The sequence below is a fragment of the Triticum dicoccoides genome, chromosome 2A (assembly GCF_002162155.2).
Source record: "Triticum dicoccoides isolate Atlit2015 ecotype Zavitan chromosome 2A, WEW_v2.0, whole genome shotgun sequence".
NCBI classification, from domain to species: Eukaryota; Viridiplantae; Streptophyta; class Magnoliopsida; order Poales; family Poaceae; genus Triticum; species Triticum dicoccoides.
The window spans coordinates 564,292,807-564,320,428 of NC_041382.1; the positions used below are offsets into that span (position 1 = coordinate 564,292,807).

General features: G+C 43.4%; 1 protein-coding gene across 1 annotated transcript; it reads right to left on the bottom strand.

Moving 5' to 3' along the window:
- Positions 1–927: 927 nt before the first annotated feature.
- LOC119355399 (probable inactive receptor kinase RLK902) lies at positions 928–3,595 on the bottom strand. Its single transcript, XM_037622202.1, has 2 exons — positions 1,979–3,595; positions 928–1,889 (listed from the first exon to the last, which is right to left on the bottom strand). Exons 1-2 carry the CDS (start codon positions 3,321–3,323, stop codon positions 1,225–1,227), a joined length of 2,010 nt encoding a protein of 669 aa, XP_037478099.1. The 5' UTR covers positions 3,324–3,595; the 3' UTR covers positions 928–1,224.
- Positions 3,596–27,622: the final 24,027 nt, after the last annotated feature.

Here is a 27,622-nt window from a genome sequence, read left to right on the forward strand (position 1 = left end):
GGTGCTCTCGGCTCACTGCTGGGGGGTTTGATGAGGCCATCAGATTAGACGGTGTGTGTTGATGCAAGGTTAAGACGCATCATCAAGCTTCATGCAGGGCAATTCTCCTTTTTCAAATAAAAAATTACTGGTGAAAGTGTCCATGGAAAGCAGTTATAGTAAAGATCGGCTGTACGCCTGTACCGAAAGGTGCAGTGCAAATGCATGGGGGGTGGATTGGACGGTCGTGTCCGTGAACGGACCGAACGAGCTGTTGCAAACACAGGACCAATTGTTCATTCACTCACATCGGCCATTATTGTTTGTGGATCGATTTCCTTGGACAGGCCACATTGATTGTCGCCCCGGCTCGATCCATCGGCCGAACCTCCTTCCTCCTTTATAAAAGCTTTGCCAACTAATGACAGACATGGGGTGCAGTGCAGTGCATGATCTCCGATCTGCTCCGCTGCTGTGTGTCCAGCTGCAACCATCTCGCTCTTCTCCCTTTTGTTTTTGTTCCATCATCGGCGAGTTATGCTCGGCAAGTACGCCTGCCTAAGCATACAGGCACGCACGCATTGACGCCGCCTTCATCATTTGCAGGGATCTTGGCCGGGGACAGCCCGATGTGCCGCCAACACACGTCCATGTTCTCGTTTTTCTTTTTCTTTTTTGAACACGTCCATGTTCTCGTTGCTTTCACAGAAAACTCTCTTGTTTTTTGCGGTGTGGAAAAGTCGTACCACGGCGCAACAAACTGACGTGACACTCGACATGACATTTACGGTGGCCAATGTCTGAAGATTGTGCTCCTGATTCCACTTAATTTCATGGCAAATTAAGAACACTTTCTCTTTACCGTTTCCATGCAGGGGGGAGTATAATAGTTGCACAAAAGCAGCTGGTTTCTTCGGGTAGATGATTGTTAATCAGGTGACCCGCGCACGATCGCAACAAAATCAACTCCATGATGATGATGTAATTACATACTCTGTCTGTCTCAGAACCAGCAGTGCCTCTCCTATCGCCAGCATCCCTCAACACACGCAGCTAATCCAAAGAATTCGTGACAAGGAAGAAGAATCAAGAAATTCATGAAACTTCAAAAAAAGAAAGTAGAAAGCACACGGTGGTAAATAAGTAATGCCCTAAAGACACACGCAAGAAGACAAGATTCTCTTTTCTTCAGAATCTTCCGTAAATTACCGAACGGTCGCCATGCTGGGTGACACCGACCGAGCCTCAGCTCTCTCGGATCGACCCGGCCGGCTTGAGCGGCCGGTCGTCGGCCTCGTCGACCGAGATGCTCCGGCCAGGCCGTGCCATGGACGACGCCGACCCCGGGGCGGCGAGCTCGTCGATGCGCACGACGATCTCCGGCATCGCCGGCCGCTGGTCGGGCACCGGCACGGTGCAGTCCATGGCCAGCCGCAGCATCTCCACCATCTCCTCCTCCGCGCCCGGCTGCCTCAGCAGCTCCGTGTCGAACACCTCGGACGTCCACTCCTCGCGCACCACGGACCGCGCCCACCGCGGGAGGTCCACGCCCTCGTCGTGCAGCGCGGCGTTCGTCGGCGCCTTCCCCGTCAGCATCTCCAGCAGCAGCACCCCGAAGCTGTACACGTCCGCCTTCTGCGACAGCCGCCGCGGGTCGGCGACCACCTCGGGGGCGCGGTACCCCGCCACGCGCATCGACGGCGCGCCGGCCGGGCCGACGAGGCTCGCCAGGCCGTGGTCCGCCACGCGCGCGTCCACCGACCGCCCGAGGAGTATGTTGGACGACTTGATGTTGCCGTGCGCCACCTTGGAGCCCGTCGCGTGGATGTACTCCAGGCCGCGCGCCGAGGCCAGCGCGATCCGCCTCCTCGACTCCCAGCTCAGCGGCGATCGCCCGGCGCCACGGTTGCCTGAGATTCTCACAAATTCAGAAATTTTGTTCCGATTCGGAGCAGAGTTTAGAGCAAGAAAACAGAGAGAATCTGACGAGAACACGTACCGTGAAGCATCGAGGAGAGGCTGCCCGTGGCGACGAACTCGTACACCATGAGCCGCTCGTCCTTGCTGAAGTAGTAGGCCTGCAGTGGCACGACGTTAGGATGGTCCAACCCACCGATAGCCGCGATCTTGTCCCGGAACTCGCGCTCCGGCAGCGACGTCTCCTTGAGACGCTTCACTGCCACCGCCGGCGCCGTCTCCAGCGCGGCCTTGTACGTGGTACCGTACGTGCCCTTGCCAAGAACCTCGGCGGACGCGCGGAGCAGGTCCTCCAGATCGTACGGCCTCGGCACCCTCCCGAAGAAGAAAAGCTTCTTCCGCCCCACGGAGACGGGGGCGACCGGAGGCGGCATTAATGCGGGCGGTGGCGGCCGCGCGTCGGAGACCCGTGGAGTGTAGCTATTCGGGCTCATCGCCTCCTTGCTGTGCAGGGCCAGCTCCGCCGCGACGGCGTCCTGGCTGCGGTAGGTTCTTCTTGGCTTCCGGCGCAGGGCGCCACAGGCAAGGACCAGAACGGCGGCGATAAGCAGGAAGCCCAAAGCGCAGCCGATCACAATGCCCGCGATGGCACCGCCCGCGAGGTGTCGCCGGCCTCGCCCGCGGCCGTTTCCCGCGGCCGCGGCTTCGGGGGCAACCGTGGGAGGCTGGGACGGTGGTTGGGTAGATGGTGTTCGACACGGCGGGAGGGGCTTGCCACACAGTGTCGTGCCGAGGAAAGACGTGGCGGGCATGCCGCCGAAGCCTTTGGGAACCTCGCCGGTGAGGTCGTTGAAGGAGACGTTAAAAGACAAGAGGGATGGCATGTCGACGTTGGGCAGCTCTTTGGTGAAGAGGTTGCCCTCCAAGAAGAGCAGCTGCAGCTTCCCGCTCTTGGCAATGGCGGGCGGTATTCTCCCGGAGAGCCGGTTCTCAGCGAGGTTTAGCTGCGTCAACGCCGGGAGGGAGAGAATCGCGGCCGGGAGCTCACCGGAGAAGTGGTTGGACTGCAGGTTGATGACCCGCAGCTTGACGCAGGAGGCCAGGTCGGCCGGCAGCGGGCCGGAGAGCGCGTTGAAGCGCAGCGAGAGCACGGTGAGCCTGGTGAGGCCGCCGAGCGCGCCGACGGGGACGGAGCCGCGGAGGCCGTCCCCGGGCAGGTGGAGCCCCGTGACGCGGCCGCCGGAGCAGACGACGCCGGTCCAGGAGCACGTCTGCCGGGACGCGTTCCAGGACACGGACGCCGACCCGAAGGGCGCGATGAAGGCCTGCAGCGCCGCGGTGTCGGACGCTAGGTCGTCGGCGGCGCGCGCCGCGCCCAAGGCCACGGCGAGCAGCATCACCAGCGCGGCGGCTACCGGCGGAGGCATGGCTGCGGTGGTCCCTTCGCTTGGCCGATCACACCATGTGAGGGGGGTGGAAGAGGAGAGGTGGGGAGGGACGAAACAAGAAAGTGGAATATAGGAAAGAAGCTTCACAAATGGCTCTCGTTTGGCGACAAGGGGAAGAGGACTTGAGGAGGGCGGGCGGACTCACTTCCACAAATCCGCAACCACATTCTCGGTCTGGACGTGCTCTCGACCGTCCGATGAAACGTCGGACGGCCGAGATCGCACGCCTGCCCGCTGTCGCCGATCCTACTCCTGGTCCAGTTGACGCTGACGGCACGAGACGATGATCTGGAGCACAACTCAACTCAACAGTGCGTGAAATGATCGGCGAAACAGTTGCTCGTTTGAATTTTGGTCAGTTGTTGCTAGCTGCTGCTCTTGAGATCCTCTGCTTTGTAGGCCAATGTGATCGAACATGAACACGAATCGCTGGCCATTTTCCTGCTGTCAGCAGGCATATCCCCGGTGCAGTTCGCTTCGTGGACTGGTTCACTGGATGATGCGCGGAGCTGTGGACGTGGACGGCGTCGTGCAGCCGTGCGCGACGAAGTAAACCGGTCCCTGAAGGCCGGAACCGTAACTGTCGAGAGCGTTGTGTGGTGGCCTGTAAATGTCATGATGGCGTCAGGTGTGGGAAAAATTTGAGCGTGTGTGATGATCGTCTGTCAGTTACCGTCCGTTGAGCGAGTAACTTCTCGGCAATGCTGAGCTAGGAACGTGTATTTCCTTGGTAAGTGCAGATTTGAATTGGCCAAACGGCCAAAACAACTAGGAATAGCCGAGAGCGAATGGTGGTCAGAGTCAGTCACATCGCGTTCTTCGTTTGTCGACATATTTTGCAACGATGGGGTACATAATTTAAGAGCAAAGTATTTTCTCGATGGTGAATGCAAACTTAAAAAAGGGCTTCTCTTTTAATTGGCAAAGTGTTATGGCGGGAGTCAATTCGTTAAAGCATGGTTATATCCCGTGAGTGGACAATGGACAAAATATTTATATTTGAAAAGATGAATGGATCCCAAATTACGAGAATAGAAACATTATATTACTCCAAGAAGGAGACACCTCTGTCAAGGTTCTCTGATCTTATTGATCCAGTCACTAATTAATAGGATGAAGACCTGGTGAGACAAATGTTATGGCCAATTAATGCTCAGCGTGTCCTCGATATTTCTCTTTCTCTTCATGATATGTCAGATTTTATAGCATGGAGCTACACAAAAAATAGAATGTTCACTGCTCGATCGGCTTATTTTGTGGAATGGGACTACCAATACGGGAGTAAACTTCGACATACTAATGGTACGAGACAAATTGATGTTAATCCTGTTTGATCTACATTTGGAAATTATCTTGTTCGGCAAAAGTTAAAATCTTTATTTGGTGCACGCTGTATGGCACTCTCCCCTGTCGTTTTACACTTGTCATTTGTCAATTGACATATGAAAGTGTCACCACAATGCCTATCTTCTTCTCATGGACCAGAAGATACAAAGCAACTATTATTTCAGTGCCAGAAAGCTAAGGACGTATGGAGTAGGTATGGATGAAGTGATCAAAAGAGACTATGAAAGATCGTGCATGTGAGGTTGTCATTGAGTTCTTGCTTCTGCTGCCAGACCAAGATTTCTCCATTCTGGGTCTTCAGAATGCTCGAGAATTGATAGTCATTACAACTTGGTTCTTGTGGTAGGAAGTGTGTAAACCGGTTCATGAGGAAACAACTTAAGATGTGTATTAAATTTCTATGGAGATTCATGCTCTAACAACAAATTATGTTAATGCCTCTTCCCCCAATGCTACGAGTAAAAGAGGGGAATGGATTCGGCCTCCTAAGGATTTTGCAAAACTTAATATTGATGCATCTTTTGATCAAGACATGCTTAGGGGCATGGCGGCGTCATCAGAGATGATAAAAGGAAATTTTATTGTTGGCGGAAATTTGAGAATCGAGTGGTGTGCAGATGTCATGACGGCTGAAGTTCTGGTGCTAAGATTCGGCCTAACCCTTGCGCAAAAGGCGGGCTGCAATCGTCTCATTATTAATTCTGATTGTGGAGATCATTGATACCATGAAGAATGAAGGACATTCTGCGGGAGCGGCGACGGTAGTTTTTGATGATTGTTATTTTTTTGCTTATGATTTTTTTCTTACTAGTTTCGAACATTGTAGTAGGGGAGCGAACAAAGTTGCTCATGAGTTTGTTAGGTTAGCTAGATTTTCTTCAACTAACGATTGGTTTGAGAAGCCTATGAGCGAAATTGTACATATCCTACGATGTAACTATTAGTATTTCAAACAAATAAAGTTTAACTTTCAAACAATAAATGCGATGCAAATTTTAAGTTCACTTCCGTTGCTTCTTCTCATTATATACTTGAGTAACTAACGACACATTTGGTTCACCTCACGTAATGTATTCAGCTTTGTAATTAGACTGCACTATATTGGCCGGTGTATTGAGTGACCATGTGATTTGTTTGGTTCAACAAGGGGATACTTTCTCAATACAATGCAGCATCATGGTTCTTGCTGAAGGTAGCAGAGGCTGGGGTGGCTTGCGTCGAAGAAAACAGGGGACGAGGGGATGGAGCTTGAAGAGGAGAGATAGATCCAGCGTTGCTTCTTGCCGCGGGGGAGGGAGAGGCCCAGCGTTCCTACTCCGGTGGCGAGGGATGGTCATGCGGTGAAGGAGAAGGCTCATGGTGGAGATGAAGCGAGGCATAGACGAGCGGAGAAAGGGAAATGGGATCGAGTGTTTTCATATCTACTCGACGCGTGCGGTTTTGGGCTTTACACCGTGATGGAAACCGGCCCAACCAAACCAGATGGCTGTAACGTTTTTGCTAAACACTGTAATCGGAAGATGGTGGAAAAGTTACAAACCAAATGCTTCATGATGCTTGTAGAAGTGCATGTTTCAGCCAATGCAATCCAAAAACCGATCTAAGAACATCTACATCCGAACTTGGCAAATCCAGTCCCTCAAACGCCCGCGGACGCGTCCGGGTACACCCACAGGCGCATCCGTACGAGCACTCATATTTCCTTCCATGCATCCACATATCTCAAACCCGGACTCTCAAATCCATGCAAATACATGCATGTCGATCATGCAAACACAATGTCGCACGTAAATAGCAATTGTTGGTATCAAGCATACATAGCGTTTATAGAAAACAATGTCGAAACCACGGATCATCCGGGAAAGTAGATGCACCCTGTCCCGATTGGTCACTCTTCTCCCTTTGATTGAGCCCTTGAAGTTGAGAATATGCTTCACTTGCCGGTCCATTTTCTCTTGCATGCTCATGAGCATAATCATGTCCACTTCTTCGTCCGAATCCGACGAATCGAAGAATTCATCTTGAATCATTTGGTCAAGCTCCATCATTTACCTAACAAAATTATAATAATTCCGGTCGGTCAATCTGTCAAACACATCAAGCGCAAGGCGGAGCCGGAGAGTTGCCGGACGTACCACGGTGGCGTCCGGGCCGGCGACAACGTCCCCCGCGGCGAGGACGGGAGCACTCTTCCGGAGCTGGCGGCGGAGAGCGTGGGAATGGCTGCGGAGCTGCGAGCCGGACGGTGTAGAGGAGGAAGAAGAGAGGGATGGGGTCGGGTTGTCGGGTCCGACGTGGTGGGCGTGTCCGGGCGCCCCATATCCGCCCTATATTTGGGCTAGATATGAGAGGTGCCGGTCAGCCTGGGTGTTTGAGGGGGCCGTGTTGGTCAAAAAATCATGACCGAGTGGTCGCCCGGATGTATGAGATGAATTTGAGTGGTCCGGTTGTAAATGCTCTAATGAAATAGACTAGACAATACATTTTTACGTCAACAATGCTGATTAAGCTCAACTAAGTAACTTACAACATATCATAGATGCAAACATTACAACTGGCAATGGAAGTCCCGATCCCGATAGCTGGCTCTTTTTTTGTGACAGTGTGGCGCCTTTGCAGAAAAGAAGTTGCCGCGCATTGACGCGTATATGGATAGCGCACATACACATCGTTCAGATTAAAGATAGACGCATCAATACAGCAGAGGGCGTGGACTTTGGTCACGCTCAAACACACGGCCATGGAGACGCTGACCTTCGTTCCGCGTGGTGGGGCGCCTTCAACCGCTTTCCCATTTTGAGGACACATATTTCTCTCAGATCGTGCGGTACGTACCGTCAACCGAAAGACATTCTGTTGATGCAATCATGTCTCATACGCGGCTACGATCCAAGAAAAGAGTACCCTGAACTGCTTTCTGTTGCTGCCTATGCCAAACCTGCCAGTTTGTGACCTGTAATTTTTTGCTGCAGAATCAGTTATTATGGGTTCGAGTCGAGCAAGGCGGCAATCATTTTGCCAATCAGTGGGGAGCATTGATCGCGAAACGGAAGCTTAGGTGTACTACTCTACTGGGAAAAGCAGAGCATAGACCCTATGAGATCTGATCAGTGCTCCTCGATCTGGGATCATGGAAGATTAGAGAAGAGGACCAGAGATAAAGGCGACGGTCCTAGCGGCTTGTTTCTAGAAGCAGCCGGCCGAGCAACCCGGAGCCGCGGCATATGATGGACGTCGGTCGTTTTCTCCGCGCGACATGGAAGCGGTTCCCTTTGACAAGGAGCTCCAGCATGCATCGCGCAGAACGGCGCACAGGCTTGAAGAATTGACCGACGGCGTGTGCCGTCTGAGTTCTGCTCGTGGCATGTTCCGCGGTGGCGGTGAAGCCATCGACGCCGGTTCGGCGCTGAAACGAGTTCGGTGATTGGTGATGGTGGTTAGTCCATCTCCCGTCATCGTTCTGTTGTGCTGATATAGCCCGCTGCAACGTGCTACAGTACTACCGTCTCTCTCCGATCTTGGAGCACGCCGTGCACGCCGGTGGCCTCGGGTGTGACCGTCCTTGCGCTCACTTTTTAGTAGGACGCTTTTTTGACCGCAGGGTTGGATTTACGTGACGTTTGACATCATATTGGTTCGTGATTGGTAAAGTCACTACTGAATAATAACCTCATTAAAAAAAAGTCTTCGGGAGGACTAAATTGCCAAAAAAAAATCACAATTGGGACAGAAAATTGCTGAAAGCCACCAAAAATCTAAAGTTTGCAATAACCACCGTTTTTCGTTAAAAGTGTGCAGAAAACACTAAATGTGGGATACCCGACAGGCGGGTTCCACTGTCAGTGCCCATGTGGCGTGGGTGGACAGCACCGCGCAGACGGTCGTTAGATGGCTCCTTTTAACCATCTCGTCAGCTGGTTAGAATCCACCCCCTCCTCGCATGAATCCTTTCCTCTCTGTCTATGCCCCAACCATCGCGCTCACTGTCGGCGCCGCCCGCCATGGTCTCCTGGAATGGCGGGAAACGAGCTCCGAATCGGCGTTCTCTGAGCAGCACTACTCGGAGCATATATGTGTGAACCAGGGTTAGGGTTTTGAATTGGCGAATTCTTGTTTGTTTGCTCCGATTTGGTTGACCTTTTGGATGGGTTTTTTTCGTTGTTGTTGTAGTGCCCAGCCACAACTGAGGACATGGGTTGGTCTGGCATCGATGATACAGGAAATATCCTATGCCGCCACAACAAGCCGGCTGAGAAGTTGGTTGCATTTGACCGGCATCACATCTGCGGGAGATTCTTTGGCTACGCTGAGAAGGTTAGTACAATGATTCGTTCTATTCATACTCATATATGCCAATAGAACAAGTTAAGTTTGTAGATCTTGTGAGCTACTTCAGTGTCAGTGTGTAGAGATTAACCACTGTACATATTGTGAACAAGTTTAGTGTGTACAGATTATTCATTGTAGAAATTATTTTCAGGGAGGGTTCAGTTGTGTTGTGAGTGATTGGGCTAATGCATAATGGCATGATACACTAAAGAAAGCACTGGACAAGCTTTAGGATGATCATGGGAAGAGCAAGATAGGAAATATTGTTAAAGCATACCAGTTGTCCAAGTTAGCAGAAGAAAAGGAGCCGTTAGAGAAGAAATATGTGTTGAACATCAAGTTTAACAAAGATTGGTGTGAATATACTACTAAAAAGTCATAATGGAGAATTACAAGAAGATTATGAATGAAAGTGAAGAACAGAAGAATGAACTTTAAGCAAGGGACCTCAAGAAGGAGAACTTGGAGCTGAAGAAGTGGAACATGGAGCTGCAGAAGGAGGTTAATCTGTTGAAGCACATCCAGGCTGCGTAGGTAGAAGTTATTTGGAATGGTAGGCAAGATTCAACTAAAGGCATTGGTGAGTCAAGGAAGGAGAAGAAGAGACTAGAGTGTGTCATATCTGACCTGTTGAAGGCTAGGGAGGTTAATAAGAACAAGCATGAATGAAATCTGTGATGAGTGATTGTAATATGCAGTTATTATTTATGTTCGCTGGTTGTGGTTAAGATTGTGTCGTCATTTTTTTTGAGACCTAAAATTGTGATGAACCATGATCTATGATTAAGACTATGTTGTTTAATTGGGACTATGATGAACCATAATTGTATTGAAATGTATTTGATATTGAAATGTTAGGTCCAATTGTATTTAAAGTAAGGGTGAAAGTGGTTAGGTTAATTTCCACCCGTATTTGTTTTTATATGATACGGTAAGAGATTTTTTACATCCGACAACAATTTTGTTTGAATCCGAGTCTGATTGATACGATACGATACGGTATATGATATGGTATTACTAAAATATGGCATCAAATCCGCTTTTGAATCTGAAAATAAATATTGGTAATGATACGGTATAAGGATTATCCATCTCAATCCGATACGGTATTACCCCTAACTTAAAGTATCATCATCGAGGTTTGTCGACTCCTTGTATTGATGATCATGAACAAATCATCAACATCATTCATCCATGAAGATGAATGAGTGATACGTCCATTTTGCATCATACTTTTATATTGATATTTATTGCATTATGGGCTGTTATTACAAGGTTCACATGAAGAGGGAGAAGGCCTGTAGCTGGAATTCTGGAACGAAAAAGGAGCAAATATTATAGACCTATTCTGCACAATTCCAAAAGTTCTGAAACTTCATGGAGAATTATTTTGGAATATATAAAAAATATTGGGCGAAAAAAGCACCAGAGGGGGGCCACCAGCCATCCACAAGGGTGGGGGGCCGCGCCCTACCCCCTGGGCGCGCCCCTTGCCTTGTGGGCCCCCTGGCAGGCCTCCGGTGCCCATCTTCTGCTATACGATGTGTTTTGACATGGAAAAAAATCAGAAGGAAACTTTCAGAACGAAGCGCCGCCGTCTCAAGGCGGAACCTAGGCAGAACCAATCTAGGACTCCGGCGGAGCTGTTCTGCCGGGGAAACTTCCCTCCCGGAGGGGGAAATACCAACGATCCTCTCATCGAGAGGGGGTAAATCTCTATCAACATCTTCACCAGCACCATCTCCTCTCAAACCCTAGATCATCTCTTGTATCTGATCTCTGTCTCAAAACCTCAGATTGGTACCCATGGGTTTCTAGTAGTGTTGATTACTCCTTGTAGTTGATGCTAGTTGGTTTATCCGATGGAAGATCATATGTTCAGATCCTCAATGATAATTATTACTCCTCTGATTATGAACATGAATATGCTTTGTGAGTAGTTATGTTTGTTCATGAGGACATGGGAGAAGTCTTGTTATAAGTAATCATGTGAATTTGGTATTCGTTTGATATTTTGATGAGATGTATGTTGTCTTTCCTCTAGCGGTGTTATGTGAACCTATAGTACATGACACTTCACCATTGTTTGGTCCTAGGGGAAGGCATTGGGAAGTAATAAGTAGATGATGGGTTGCTAGAGTGACAGAAGCTTAAACCCTAGTTTATGCGTTGCTTCGCAAGGGGTTGATTTGGATCCATATGTTTCATGCTATGGTTAGATTTATCTAATTCTTCTTTCGTAGTTGAGGATGCTTGCGAGAGGGGTTAATCATAAGTGAGAGGCTTGTCCAAGAAATGACATCACCCAAGCACGGGTCCACCCACATATCAAATTATCAAAGTAACGAACGCGAATCATATGAGCATGATGAAAACTAGCTTGACAGTAATTCCCATGTGTCCTCGCGAGCGCTTTGCATTATATAGGAGTTCGTCCAGGCTTGTCCTTTGCTACAAAAAGGATTGGGCCACCTTGCTGCACCTTAGTTACTTTTGTTACTTGTTACCCGTTACGAATTATCTTATCACAAAACTAACTGTTACCGATAATTTCAATGCTTGCAGAGAATACCTTGTTGAAAACCACTTGTCATTTCCTTCCGCTCCTCGTTGGGTTCGACACTCTTACTTATCTAAAGGACTGCGATAGATACCCTATACTTGTGAGTCATCAAGACTCTTTTCTGGCACCATTTCTGGGGAGTGAAGCACCTTTGACAAGTGGAATTTGGTAAGGAAATATTTATATAGTGTGCTGAAATTTACTGTCACTTGTCACTATGTAAAATAATCCTTTGAGGGGCTCGTTCGGGGTATCTTCACCTCGACCGATAGAGCAAGAAGTTTCTTCTAAACCTACTGAAAATATTTATTATGAAATTCCTTCAGGTATGATAGAGAAACTTCTGGCTAATCCTTATGCATGAGATGGAACATTACATCCTGATATGCACCTAATATATGTGGATGAAGTTTGTGGATTATTTAAGCTTGCAGGTTTGCCCGAGGATGAAGTAAAGAAGAAGGTCTCCCCTTTATCTTTGAAGGAGAAGGCATTGACATGGTATAGGCTATGTGATGATATTGGATCATGGAACTACAACCGATTGAAATTGGAATTTCATCAAAAGTTTTATCCTATGCATCTGGTTCATCATGTTCGGAATTATATATATAATTTTTGGCCTCGTGAAGGAGAAAGTATTGCTCAAGATTGCGGGAGGCTTAAGTCAATGTTCTATTCATTCCCCAATCATGATCTCTTAAGAGAAATTATTATTCAGAATTTTTATGCTCGACTTTCTCGTAATGATCAATCCATGCTTGATACTTCTTGTAGTGGTTCTTTTATGAAGAAGACTGTTGAATTCAAATGGGATTTATTGGAAAGAAACACAACTATGAAGATTGGGAACTCGGCGAAGGTAACGGGTTAGGTATAAACCTTAAGTTTGATTGTGTTAAATCTTTTATGGATACCGATACTTTTCATGATTTTAGCACTAAATATGGACTTGACTATGAGATAGTAGCTTCTTTTTGTGAATCATTTCCTACTCATGTTGATCTCCCTAAGGATAAGTGGTTTAAATACCATCCTCCCATTGAAGTGAAACTATTATTTATAATGTTGATCCTGTTGTTCCTACTGCTTATATTGAGAAACCACCTTTTCCTGTTAGGATAAAGGATCATGCTAAAGCTTCAGCTGTGGTTTGTAAGAGTTATACTAGAACACCTACACCCCCTGAACAAATTAAATTTGAACCTAGTATTTCTATGGATAAATATCTCTTGGTCGATAATATTGATGGGCATGTTATTTATTTTGTGATAAAGCTACTATAATTGCTAAACCCTATATTAAGGGTAAACATAGACTTGTTGTTGGCATGCCTGTTGTTTTTGTTAAAATAGGAGATCATTGTTATCATGGCTTATGTGATGTGGGTGCTAGTGTGAGTGCAATTCCTTTTACCTTATATCAAGAAATTATGAATGATATTGCACCTGCTGAGATAGAAGATATTGATGTTACTATTAAGCTTGCCAATAGAGATACTATATCACCAATTGGGATTGTTAGCGATGTTGAAGTTTTGTGTGGGAAAATAAAATACCCTAATGATTTTCTTGTTCTTGGTTCCCCACAATATGATTTTTGTCCCATTATATTTGGTAGACCTTTCTTGAACATTGTTAATGCTAAGATAGACTGTGAGAAAGAAATTATTACTGTAAGTTTTGGGGATATGTCTCATGATTTTAATTTCTCTAAATTTCCTAGACAACCTCATGATAAAGAATTTCCTAGTAAGGATGAAATTATTGGTCTTGCTTCTATTGCCGTGCCTCCTACTGATCCTTTAGAACAATATTTGCTAGATCATGAGAATGATATGTTTATGAATGAAAGAAAGGAATTAGATGAAATATCCTTTAACCAAATGCCTGTTTTGAAACACAATTTGCCTGTTGAAATCCTTGGAGATCCTCCTCCACCCAAGGGTGATCCCGTCTTTGAGTTCAAACAATTACCCGATACTTTGAAATATGCTTATGTTGATGAAAAGAAGATATATCCTGTTATTATTAGTGCTAACCTTTCAGAGCATGAAGAAAAGAAATTATTGAAAACTCTTAAAGAAGCACCGTGCCGCTATTGGATATACTCTTGAAGATCTTAAGGGATTGGTCCTACTCTATGTCAGCACAAAATTAATATGGAGCCTGATGCTAAACCAGTTGTTGATCATCAACGATAGTTAAATCCTAAGATGAAAGAAGTGGTAAGAAATGAAATATTAAAGCTTCTGGAGGCAGGTATAATTTATCCTATTGCTAATAGTAGATGGGTAATTCTTGTTCATTGTGTCCCTAAGAAGGGAGGTATTACTGTTGTTCCTAATGATAAGAATGAATTGATCCCACAAAGAATTGTTACAGGTTATAGAATGGTAATTGATTTTCGCAAAGTAAACAAAGCGACTAGGAAAGATCATTACCCTCTACCGTTTATTGATAAAATGCTAGAAAGACTATCCAAACATACACAATTTTGCTTTCTAGATGGTTATTCTGTTTTTTCTCAAATACCCGTGTCAAAAGAGGACCAAGAAAAGACCACTTTTACTTGCCCTTTCAGTACTTTTGCTTATAGACATATGCCTTTTGTTTTATGCAATGCACTTGCTACCTTTCAAAGATGTATGACTGCTATATTCTCTGACTTTTGTGAAAAGATTGTTGAGGTTTTCATGGATGATTTCTCTGTTTACAGAACTTCTTTTGATGATTGCTTGAGCAACCTTGATCGAGTTTTGCAGAGATGTGAAGAAACTAATCTTGTCTTGAATTGGGAGAAGTGCCACTTTATGGTTAATGAAGGTATTGTCTTGGGGCATAAAATTTCTGAAAGAGGTATTGAAGTTGAGAAAGCTAAAGTAGATGCTATCGAAAAGATGTCGTGTCCTAAAGATATCAAAGGTATACAAAGTTTCCTTGGTCATGCAGGTTTCTATAGGAGGTTTATTAAAGACTTCTCTAAAATTTCTATGCCTCTCACTAATATCTTGCAAAAAGATGTTCCTTTTGTTTTCGATGATGATTGTGTAGAAGCATTTGAAATACTTAAGAAAGCCTTGATTTCTGCACCTATTGTTCAACCACCTGATTGGAATTTACCCTTTGAAATTATGTGTGATGCCAGTGATTATGCCGTTGGTGTTGTTCTAGGACAAAGAGTTGATAAGAAATTGAATGTTATTCATTATGCTAGTAGAACTCTAGACAGTGCCTAGAGAAATTATGCTACTACTGAAAAATATATTTTAGCAGTTGTTTTTGCTTGTGATAAGTTCAGATCTTATATTGTTGATTCCAAAGTAACTGTTCACACTGATCATGCTGGAAACTGCTATTAAATATCTTATGGAAAAGAAAGATGCTAAACCTAGACTTATTAGGTGGGTTCTCTTGTTGCAAGAATTTGATTTGCATATTATTGATAGAAAGGGAGCTGAGAACCCCGTTGCAGACAACTTGTCTAGGTTAGAAAATGTTCTTGATGACCCACTGCATATTGATGATAGCTTTCGTGATGAGCAATTAACTGTCATAAATGCTTCTCGTAATACTCCATGGTATGCTGATTATGCTAATTACATTGTTGCTAAATTTATACTACCAAGTTTCACATACCAGCAAAAGAAAAAGTTTTTCTATGATTTAAGAAATTACTTTTGGGATGACCCACACCTTTATAAAGAAGGAGTAGATGGTGTTATTAGACGTTGTGTAACTGAGCATGAACAGGAACAGATCCTACGCAAGTGTCACTTCGAGGCCTACGGAGGACACCATGCTAGAGATAGAACTGCACACAAGGTATTGCAATCTGGTTTTTATTGGCCTACTCTCTTCAAGGATGCTCGTAAGTTTGTCTTGTCTTGTGATGAATGCCATAGAATTGGAAATATTAGTAGACGTCCGGAAATGGCTATGAATTATTCACTTGTTATTGAACCATTTGATGTTTGGGGCTTTGATTATATGGGACCTTTTCCTTCCTATAATGGGTATACACATATTTTAGTTGTTGCTGATTACGTTACTAAGTGGGTAGAAGCAATTCCAACCAGTAGTGCTGATCATATAACACTTCTATTAAGATGCTTAAAGAAGTTATTTTTTGAGGTTTTGAGTCCCTAGATATTTAATGACTGATGGTGGTTAACATTTTATTCATGGCGCTTCCCGTAAAATGCTTGCTCAATATGATGTCAACCATAGAATTGCATCCCCATATCACCCTCAGTCTAGTGGTCAAGTAGTATTGAGCAATAGAGATATGATACGTCCATTTTGCATCATGCTTTTATATCGATATTTATTACATTATGGGCTGTTATTTCACATTATGTCACAATACTTATGGCTATTCTCTCTTATTTTACAAGGTTTACGTAAGGAGGGAGAATGCCGGCAGCTGGAATTCTGGGCGGGAAAAGGAGCAAATATTAGAGACCTATTCTGCACAACTCCAAAAGTCCTGAAACTCCACGGAATACCTTATAATAAATAATGAAAAATCCTCGCCAAAGATGAAGACCAGGGGGCCCACACCCTTTCCACGAGGGTGGGGGGTGCCCCCCCTAGGGCGCACCCCCTACCTCGTGGGCCCCCTGGTGGCTCTCCGATGACCATCTTCTCCTATATGAAGTCTTTCGCCGAGAAAAAAAATAAGAAGCAACCTTTCGGGACGAAACTCCACCGCCACGAGGCGGAACCTTGGCGGATCCAATCTAGAGCTCTGGTAGAGCTGTTCTGCCGGGGAAACTTCCCTCCCGGAGGGGGAAATCATCGCCATCGTCATCACCAACGCTCCTCTCATCGGGAGAGGGAAATCTCCATCAACATCTTCATCAGCACCATCTCATCTCAAAAGCCTAGTTCATCTCTTGTATCCAATTCTTGTCTCCAAGTCCGGGATTGGTGCTAGTAGGTTGCTAGTAGTGTTAATTACTCCTTGTAGTTGATGATAGTTGGTTTAATTGGTGGAAGATCATATGTTCAGATCCTTTATGCATATTATTACCCCTCTGATTATGAACATGAATATGCTTTGTGAGTAGTTACGTTTGTTCCTGAGGACAAGGGAGAAGTCTTGCTATTAGTAGTCATGTGAATTTGGTATTCGTTTGATATTTTGATGAGATGTATGTTGTCTAGCCTCTAGTGGTGTTATGTGAACGTCGACTACATAACATTTCACCATTATTTGGGCCTAGAGGAAGGCATTGGGAAGTAATAAGTAGATGATGGGTTGCTAGAGTGACAGAAGCTTAAACCCTAGTTTATGCGTTGCTTCGTAAGGGGCTGATTTGGATCCATATGTTTCATGCTATGGTTAGGTTTACCTTAATACTTTTGTTGTAGTTGCGGATGCTTGCAATAGAGGTTAATCATAAGTGGGATGCTTGTTCAAGTAAGAACAGCACCCAAGCACCGGTCCACCCACATGTCAAATTATCAAAGTACCGAACGCGAATCGTATGAACGTGATGAAAACTAGCTTGACGATATTCCCATGTGTCCTCGGGAGCGCTTTTCCTTATACAAGAGTTTTTCCAGGCTTGTCCTTTGCTACAAAAAGGATTAGGCCACCTTGCTGCACTTTATTTACTTTTGTTACTTGTTGCTTGTTACAAATTATCTTATCACAAAACTATCTGTTACCACTTATTTCAGTACTTGTAGAGAATACCTTACTGAAAACCGCTTATCATTTCCTTCTGCTCCTCGTTGGGTTCGACACTCTTACTTATCGAAAGGACTACGATAGATCCCCTATACTTGTGGGTCATCAAGACTCTTTTCTCGCGCCGTTGCTAGGGAGTGAAGCGCCTTTGGTAGGTGGAATTTGGTAAGGAAAAAGTTATATAGTGTGCTGAAATTTACTGTCACTTGTTACTATGGAAAGTAATCCTCTGAGGGGCTTGTTCAGGGTATCTTCACCCCGACCAGTAGAGCAAAGAGTTGCTCCTCAACCTACTGAACCTATTGAAAATGAATATGAAAATGAAATTCCTTATGAGTATCCTTCGGGTATGATAGAAAAACTGCTAGCTAATCCTTTTACAGGAGATGGAACAAAGCATCCTGATGAACACCTAATATATGTGGATGAAGTTTGTGGATTATTTAAGCTTGCAGGTATACCCGATGATGTTGCTAAGAAGAAGGTATTCCCTTTATCTTTGAAGGGAGACGCATTGACATGGTATAGACTATGTGATGATACGAGATCATGGAACTATAGAAGATTGAAATTGGAATTTCATCAAAAGTATTACCCTATGCATCTTGTTTATCGTGACCGCAATTATATATATATAATTTTTGTCCTCGCGAAGGAGAAAGCATCGCTCAAGCTTGGGGGAGGCTTAAATCAATGTTATATTCATGCCCCAATCATGAGCTTCCAAGAGAAACAATTCTTCAAAAATTTTATGCTCGGCTTTCTGAAAATAATCGCACCATGCTCGATACTTCTTGTGCTGGCTCTTTTATGATGAAGACTATTGGATTTAGATGGGATTTATTGGATATAATTAAACATAACTCTGAAGATTGGGACCTCGACAATGGTAAGGAGTCAGGTATGGCACCTAGTTTTGATTGTGTTAAATCTTTTATGGATACTGATATTTTCCATAAGTTTAGAACTAAATATGTACTTGATTCTGAGATAGTAGCTTCTTTGTGTGAATCTTTTGCTACTTATGTTGATCTCCGTAAGGAGAAGTGGTTTAAATATCATCCTCCCATAGAAGTAAAAGTAGCTGCACCTATTAAAGTTGAAGAAAAGACTGTCACTTATAATGATCCTATTGCTCCTATTTGTTATGTTGAGAAACCACCTTTCCCTGTTAGGATAAAGGATCATGCTAAAGCTTCAACTGTGGTTCGTAAAAGCAATATTAAAACATATACACCTCCTGAGCAAGTTAAAGTAGAACCTAATATTGCTATTGTTAAAGAGCTCTTGTCTGATAATATTGATGGACATGTTATTCAGTTCTACGGTGAAACTGCTAGAATTGCTAAACCTTGTGCTAAAGATAAACATAGACCTGTGGTAGGCGTGCCTGCTATTTCTGTTAAAATAGGAGAACATTGTTATCATGGCTTATGTGATATGGGTGCTAGTGCTAGTGTTATACCTTATGACTTGTATAAAGAAATCAAGCATGAAATTGCACCTGCTGAGTTAGAAGATATTGATGTCACAATTAAACTTGCTAAGAGAGATACTATTTCAGCAGTGGGAATTGTTAGAGATGTTGAAGTATTGTGCGGGAAAAATAAATATCCTGCTGATTTTGTTGTTCTTAGTTCCCCACAAGATAGCTTTTGTCCCATTATATTTGGTAGACCCTTCTTGAACACTGTTAATGCTAAGATAGACTGCGAAAAGAATGTTGTTACTATTGGCTTGGATGATATGACTCATGATTTAATTTCTCCAAATTTAGTAAACAACACCGAGAAGAAGAATTGCCTAGTAAGGATGAAATTATTGGTCTTGCTTCTATTGCCGTACCTCCTAGTGATCTTTTAGAACAATATTTGCTAGACCATGAGAATGATATGTTTATGAATGAAAGAAGGGAAATAGATGAAGTATTCTTTAAACAGGAACCTATTCTAAAACACAATTTGCCTGTTGAAATCCTAGGGGATCCCCCTCCACCTAAGGGTGATCCCGTGTTTGAGCTTAAACCGTTGCCTGATAATCTTAAATATGCTTATTTTGATGAAAAGAAGATATATCCTGTTATTATTAGTGCTACCTTTCAGAGCATGAAGAAGAAAGATTATTGAAAACTCTGAAGAAGCACCGTGCTGCTATTGGATATACTCTTGATGATCTTAAGGGCATTAGTCCCACTCTATGTCAACATAAAATAAATTTGGAAGCAGATGCCAAACCAGTTCGTGATCCTCAACAACGTTTGAATCCTAAAATGAAAGAAGTGGTAAGAAAAGAAATACTAAAGCTTCTGGAGGCAGGTATAATTTATCCCGTTGCTGATAGTCAGTGGGTAAGTCCTGTTCATTGTGTCCCTAAGAAGGGAGGTATTACTGTTGTTGCTAATGATAAAGATGAATTGATTCCACAAAGAATTATTACAGGTTATAGGATGGTAATTGATTTCCGCAAATTAAATAAGGCTACTAAGAAAGATCATCACCCCTTACCTTTTATCGATCAAATGCTAGAAAGATTATGCAAACATACACATTACTACTTTCTAGATGGTTATTCTGGTTTCTCTCAAATACCTGTGTCGGCTAAAGATCAATCAAAGACTACTTTTACATGCCCTTTTGGTACTTTTGCTTATAGACGTATGCCTTTTGGTTTATGTAATGCACCTGCTACCTTTCAAAGATGCATGATGGCTATATTCTCTAACTTCTGTGAAAAGATTTGTGAGGTTTTCATGGACGACTTTTCCATCTATGGATCTTCTTTTGATGATTGCTTGAGCAATCTTGATCGACTTTTGCAGAGATGTGAAGAAACTAATCTTGTCTTGAATTGGGAAAAGTGCCACTTTATGGTTAATGAGGGTATTGTCTTGGGGCATAAAGTTTCTGAAAGAGGTATTGAAGTTGATAAAGCCAAGGTTGATGCTATTGAAAAGATGCCATGTCCCAAGGACATCAAAGGTATAAGAAGTTTCCTTGGTCACGCCGGATTTTATAGGAGGTTCATTAAGGACTTCTAAAAAATTTCTCGGCCTCTGACTAATTTATTACAAAAAGATATACCATTTGTCTTTGATGATGATTATGTAGAAGCATTTGAAATACTTAAGAAAGCATTAGTCTCTGCACCTATTGTTCAGCCACCTGATTGGAATTTACCCTTTGAAATTATGTGTGATGCTAGCGATTATGCTGTAGGTGTTATTCTAGGGAAAAGAGTTGATAAAAAATTAAATGTTATCCATTATGCTAGTAAGACTCTAGACAATGCTCAAAGAAATTATGCTACTGCTGAAAAAGAACTTTTAGCAGTTGTATTTGCTTGTGATAAGTTTAGACCTTATATTGTTGATTCTAAAGTAACTATCCACACTGATCATACTGCTATTAAATATCTTATGGAGAAGAAAGATGCTAAACTTAGACTTATTAGATGGGTTCTCTTGCTACAAGAATTTGATTTGCATATTGTTGATAGAAAAGGAGCTGAGAACCCCGTTGCAGACAACTTATCTAGGTTAGAGAATGTTCTTGATGACCCACTACCTATTGATGATAGCTTTCCCGATGAACAATTAAATGTCATAAGTACTTCTCGTAGTACCCCTTGGTATGCTGATTATGCTAATTACATAGTTGCTAAATTTATACCACCTAGCTTCACATACCAACAAAAGAAAATGTTCTTCTTTGATTTGAGACATTACTTTTGGGATGACCCACATCTTTATAAAGAAGGAGTAGATGGTGTTATTAGACGTTGTGTACCTGAGCATGAACAGGAACAGACCCTACGCAAGTGCCACTCCGAAACTTATGGAGGACACCACGCAGGAGATAGAACTGCACATAAGGTATTGCAATCAGGTTTTTATTGGCCTACTCTCTTCAAGGATGCCCGTAAGTTTGTCCTATCTTCTAATGAATGTCAAAGAATTGGTAATATTAGTAGACGTCAAGAAATGCCTATGAATTATTCATTTGTTATTGAACCATTTGATGTTTGGGGCTTTGATTATATGGGACCTTTTCCTGCCTCTAATGGATATACACATATTTTAGTTGCTGTTGATTATGTTACTAAGTGGGTAGAAGCTATTCCAACTAGTAGTGCTGATCATAACACTTCTATTAAAATGCCTAAAGAAGTTATTTTTCCGAGGTTTGGAGTCCCTAGATATTTAATGACTGATGGTGGTTCACATTTAATTCATGGTGCTTTCCGTAAAATGCTTGCTAAATATGACGTCAATCATAGAATTGCATCTCCGTATCACCCACAGTCTAGTGGTCAAGTAGAATTGAGTAATAGAGAACTCAAATTTATTTTGCAAAAGACTCTCAATAGATCTAGAAAGAATTGGTCCAAGAAACTTGATGATGCATTATGGGCCTATAGAACTGCATATAAAAATCCTATGGGTATGTCTCTGTATAAAATGGTATATGGAAAAGCATGTCACTTACCTCTCGAACTAGAACATAAGGCATGTTGGGCTATTAAAGAGCTCAACTATGATTTCAAACTTGCCGGTGAAAAGAGGTTATTTGATATTAGCTCACTTGATGAATGGAGAACCCAAGCTTATGAAAATGCCAAGTTGTTTAAAGAAAAGGTTAAAAGATGGCATGGCAAAAGGATACAAGAGCGTGAGTTTAATGTAGGTGATTATGTATTGCTATACAACTCTCGTTTAAGATTTTTTGCAGGAAAACTTCTCTCTAAATGGGAAGACCCCTATGTTATCGAGGAGGTCTATCGTTCCGGTGCCATAAAAATCAACAACTTCGAAGGCACAAATCTGAAGGTGGTAAACAATCAGAGAATTAAACATTATATATCAGGTAATCCCATAAATATTGAAACCAATATTATTGAAACTGTAACCCCGGAGGAATACATAAGAGACACTTTACAGAACGTTTCAGACTCCGAAAAGGAATAGGTATGTGGTACGGTAAGTAACCGACTCCAAAACAATTTTTAAGGCAATATTTCTCTGTTTTGGAATATTTAGAAAAATAGAAAATTAAGTAGCAGTCCGGGAAGGACACGAGGGCCCCACGAGGGTGGAGGGCGCGCCCTACCCCCTGGGCGCGCCCCCCTACCTCGTGAGCACCTCGTGTGCCTTCCGGACTCTGTTTTCTTGCACGATACGTATTTTGGTCGGTAAAAATTCACTATATATTCTCCTGAAGGTTTTGACTCCTGTATCACGCAAATATTCTCTGTTTTTGTTTCGAGCTGTTTTTCTGACAGATCTAGATTATCATGACGTCCCCAAGTGCTTCCAAGGACAAGTTCTTCGAGAAGGTCATCAACCCTTACCTCGCGGAGGTGCTGCGACACCCTCAAATCATTGAGATGCGTGATGGGTTGCTGCACATCCGCGATGCTAAGGGACCAAAGGGAACCGGAAGCGTGGAGATGAGGCTCGAAGCAATGGAGCAACAAGTTTTCAAGTGCCAGGGGATGGTGGAGCGTGGAATCAACGCTAGCCACACGATGCTGGCGGAGTTCACTAACAACTACAAGACGGATGCCGAGAACACCGAGGAGGCCATCTTCAAGTTATATGAGAAGATCGAGCACCTCCAAGCCCAAATCTATGACCTGCAAAACCAAAACTGTGAGTATGAATATAGATTCAAAAGAATGAGTTTGGCTGCAGATTCGAGGATTCCGGAGACTCGATCATCCTTCTATGATGGTGAACCTATGCCTTGGAAGATGGATGACAAGCCCGCATCATCAACAACACCTCCATCTTCTTCACCAACCAAGGAGATATAATCACATGGGTATGGGCACTCCCCTTGGCAACTGCCAAGCTTGGGGGAGGTGCCCCGGTATCGTATCACCATCACTTTTATCTTTACCGTTTTTCTTAGTTCGATCCTTTTGGTAATATTTTGATCTAGTAGAATAGAAGTTCTTAGTATGATCTAGTCATGAGTTTTGCTTTATCCTCCTCCTATGTAATCGAGTCCTTGAGCTACATAATAAAGATTAGTGATTGAGTCAAGGGCTTGATTTTCTTGCTATGATCTTGGGTGAATAAAAGAAAAGAGAAAAAGAATAAGAAGAAACAAAAGTTCATATTGATCTTATTGATAGTAATGACTTCACATAGAAAGAGTGTGATGATTAAAAGTTGTTGGGAGTTGGTAGACATAGCTTTGGTCATCGTTGCAATTAATAGGAAGTAATAAGGAAAGAGAGGTTTCACATATAAATATACTATTATTGACATCTTTTATGATTGGGAGCACTCATCAAAATATGACATGCTAAAGAGTTGATGTTGGACAAGGAAGACAACGTAATGGGTTATGTTTTCTTATATCTGAGATAAAGTATGTTGTCATGGATCATCCAACATGTTGAGCTTGCCTTTTCCCCCTCATGCTAGCCAAATCCTCAGCACCAAGTAGAGATACTACTTGTGCTTCCAAATACCCTTAAACCAGTTTTGCCATGAGAGTCCACCATATCTACCTATGGATTGAGTAAGATCCTTCAAGTAAGTTGTCATCGGTGCAAGTAATAAAAATTGCTCTAAATATGTATGATTAATGTGGGAGAAATAAGCTTTATATGATCTTGTGATGTGGAAGTAATAAAAGTGACGGACTGCATAATAAAGGTTCATATCACAAGGGGCAATATAAAGTGACATTCTTTCGCATTAAGATTTTGTGCATCCAACCATAAAAGCGCATGGCAACCTCTGCTTCACTCTGCGAAGGGCCTATCTTTAATTATTACCTTCTACCTTATGCAAGAGTCATGGTGATCTTCACCTTTCCTTTTTACATTTTATCCTTTGGCAAGCACAGTGTGTTGGAAAGATCCTGATAGATATATCTAATTGGATGTAGGGGGGCATGAGTTATTATTGTTGACATTACCCTTGAGGTAAAAGGTTGTGGGGCGAAACTATAAGCCAACCCCTATCTTTCTCTGTGTCCGATTAAAACTCCGTAACCACAAGTATTGCAGAGTGTTAGCAATTATGAAGGACTAGATGATAGTTGAGTATGTGGACTTGCTTTTTAGCTCTGACATAGACTCTTTCTGATGTTATGATAAATTGCAATTGCTTCAATGACTGAGGTTATAGTTTGTTGGTTCTCAATAAGGTTTCTGATTCATACTTTTGCATTGTGAATAGATCATCACTTGAACATAAGTAATCATATGACAATATCTATGTATGTTGCTGTTATGAGAATAATCATGATGCCCTCATGTCCGTATTTTATTTTTATCGACGCCTCTACCTCTAAACATGGGGACATATTTATTGGTATCGGCTTTCGCTTGAGGACAAGCGAGGTCTAAGCTTGGGGGAGTTGATACGTCCATTTTGCATCATGCTTTTATATCGATATTTATTGCATTATGGGCTGTTATTTCACATTATGTCACAATACTTATGGCTATTCTCTCTTATTTTACAAGGTTTACATAAGGAGGGAGAATGCCGGCAGCTGGAATTTTGGGCTGGAAAAGGAGCAAATATTAGAGACCTATTCTGCACAACTCCAAAAGTCCTGAAACTCCACGGAATACCTTATAATAAATAATGAAAAATCCTCGCCAAAGATGAAGACCAGGGAGCCCACACCCTTTCCACGAGGGTGGGGGGCGCCCCCCTAGGGCGCTCCCCCCTACCTCGTGGGCCCCCTGGTGGCTCTCTGATGACCATCTTCTCCTATATGAAGTCTTTCTTCGAGAAAAAATAAGAAGCAACCTTTCGGGATGAAACTCCGCCGCCACGAGGCGGAACCTTGGTGGATCCAATCTAGAGCTCCGGCAGAGCTGTTCTACCAGGGAAACTTCCCTCCCGGAGGGGGAAATCATCGCCATCGTCATCACCAAAGCTCCTCTCATCGGGAGAGGGCAATCTCCATCAACATCTTCATCAGCACCATCTCATCTCAAAACCCTAGTTCATGTAACCGTCATAACATAGGGTGACACAGAACTAGCTCCAGTTCATCAATGTAATGTAGGCATGTATTCCGAATATAGTCATACGTGCTTATGGAAAAGAACTTGCATGACATATTTTGTCCTACCCTCTCGTGGCAGCGGGGTCCTATTGGAAACTAAGGGATATTAAGGCCTCCTTTTAATAGAGTACCGGACCAAAGCATTAACACATAGTGAATACATGAACTCCTCAAACTACGGTCATCACCGGTAAGTATCCCGATTATTGTCACTTCGGGGTTAACATATCATAACACATAATAGGTGACTATAGACTTGCAAGATAGGATCAAGAACTCTCATATATAGATGAAAACATAATAGGTTCATATCTGAAATCATGGCACTTGGGCCCTAGTGACAAGCATTAAGCATAGCAAAGTCATAGCAACATCAATCTCAGAACATAGTGGATACTAGGGATCAAACCCTAACAAAACTAACTCGATTACATGATAAATCTCATCCAACCCATCACCATACAGCAAGCCTACGATGGAATTACTCACGCACGGCAATGAGCATCATGGAATTGGTGATGGAGGAAGGTTGATGATGACGATGGCGACGGATTCCCCTCTCCGGAGCCCTGAACGGACTCCAGATCAGCCCTCCCGACAGAGTTTAGGGCTTGGCGGTGGCTCCGTATTGTAAACGCGACGAATCCTTCTCCCTGATTTTTTCCTCCCCGAACACGAATATATGGAGTTGGAGTTGAGGTCGGTGGAGCGTCAGGGGGCCCACGAGGCAGGGGGCTCACCCAGGGGGTAGGGCGCGCCCCCACCCTCGTGGACAGGGTGTGGCCCCCCTGACATGGATCTTTCTTCCAATATTTTTTATATATTCCAAAAATAATCTCCGTTGATTTTTAGGTCATTCCGAGAACTTTTATTTCTGCACCAAAATAACACCATGGCAATTCTACTGAAAACAGCGTTAGTCCGGGTTAGTTCCATTCAAATCATGAAAGTTAGAGTCCAAAACAAGGGCAAAAGTGTTTGGAAAAGTAGATACAACGGAGATGTATCAAACCCCTTCCAAGTGGGGGGCGCGCCAGCCCCTTGTGGGCGGGTGTGCCTCCCTCCCAAGGCCCATGTGGCCCATAACTTTCCCCGGGGGGTTCCGATAACCCACCGGTACTCCAATAAGTATCCGAAACACTCGAGAACCATTCCGGTGTCCTAATACTATCGTCCAATATATCAATCTTTACCTATCGACCATTTCGAGACTCCTCGTCATGTCTGCGATCTCATCCGGGACTCTGAACAATCTTCGGTCACCAAAACACATAACTCACAATACAAATCATCATCGAACGTTAAGCGTGCGGACCCTACGGGTTCGAGAACTATGTAGACATGACCGAGACACATCTCTGGTCAATAACCAACATCGGAACCTTGATGCTCATATTGGTTCCTACATATTCTACGAAGATCTTTATCGGTCAAAACGCAATGACAACATACGTCATTCCCTTTGTCATCGGTATGTTACTTGCCCGAGATTCGATTATCGGTATCTTCATACCTAGTTCAATCTTGTTACCTGCAAGTCTCTTTACTCGTTTCTTAATACATCATCCCGTAACTAACTCATTAGTAACATTGCTTGCAAGGCTTATTGTGATGTGTATTACCGAGAGGGCCTAGAGATACCTCTCCGATACTTGGATTGAAAAATCGTAATCTCGATCTATGCCAACCCAATAAACACCTTCGGAGATACCAGTAGAGAATCTTTATAATCACCCAGTTTCATTGTGATGTTTGATAGCACACAAGGTATTCCTTCAGTATCCGGGAGTTGCATAATATCATAGTCAAAGGAATATGTATATGACATGAAGAAAGCTATATCAATAAAACTGAACGATAAACATGCTAAGCTAACGGATGGGTATTGTCCATCACATCATTCTCCTAATGATGTGATCCCGTTCATCAAATGACAAGACATGTCTATGGTTAGGAAACTTAACCATCTTTGATTAACGAGCTAGTCTAGTAGAGGCTTACTAGGGACATGGTGTTTTGTCTATGTATCCACACATGTATCAAGTTTCCGGTTAAATAACAACTTTATTGTTGCCTCTAGGACATATTTCCTTCAGATATATATATCCACTCGGATGTAGGGTATCATAAAGTATTATTGTTGACATTACCCTTGAGGTAAAAGGTTGGGAGGCAAAACTATAAGCCCCTATCTTTCTCTGTGTCCGATTGAAGCTTTGAACCCATAAGTATCGCATGAGTGTTAGAAACTGTGAAAGACTAAATGATAGTTGAGTATGTGGACTTGCTAAAAAGCTCTTGAATTG

Coding starts and splice junctions, on each gene's coding strand:
- LOC119355399 (XM_037622202.1), bottom strand. CDS start 3,323: ATGCCTCCGCCGGTAGCCGCCGCGCTGGTGATGCTGCTCGCCGTGGCC. Junction 1,890..1,978: donor CCTCTCCTCGATGCTTCACG/GTACGTGTTCTC, acceptor TGAGAATCTCAG/GCAACCGTGGCGCCGGGCGA.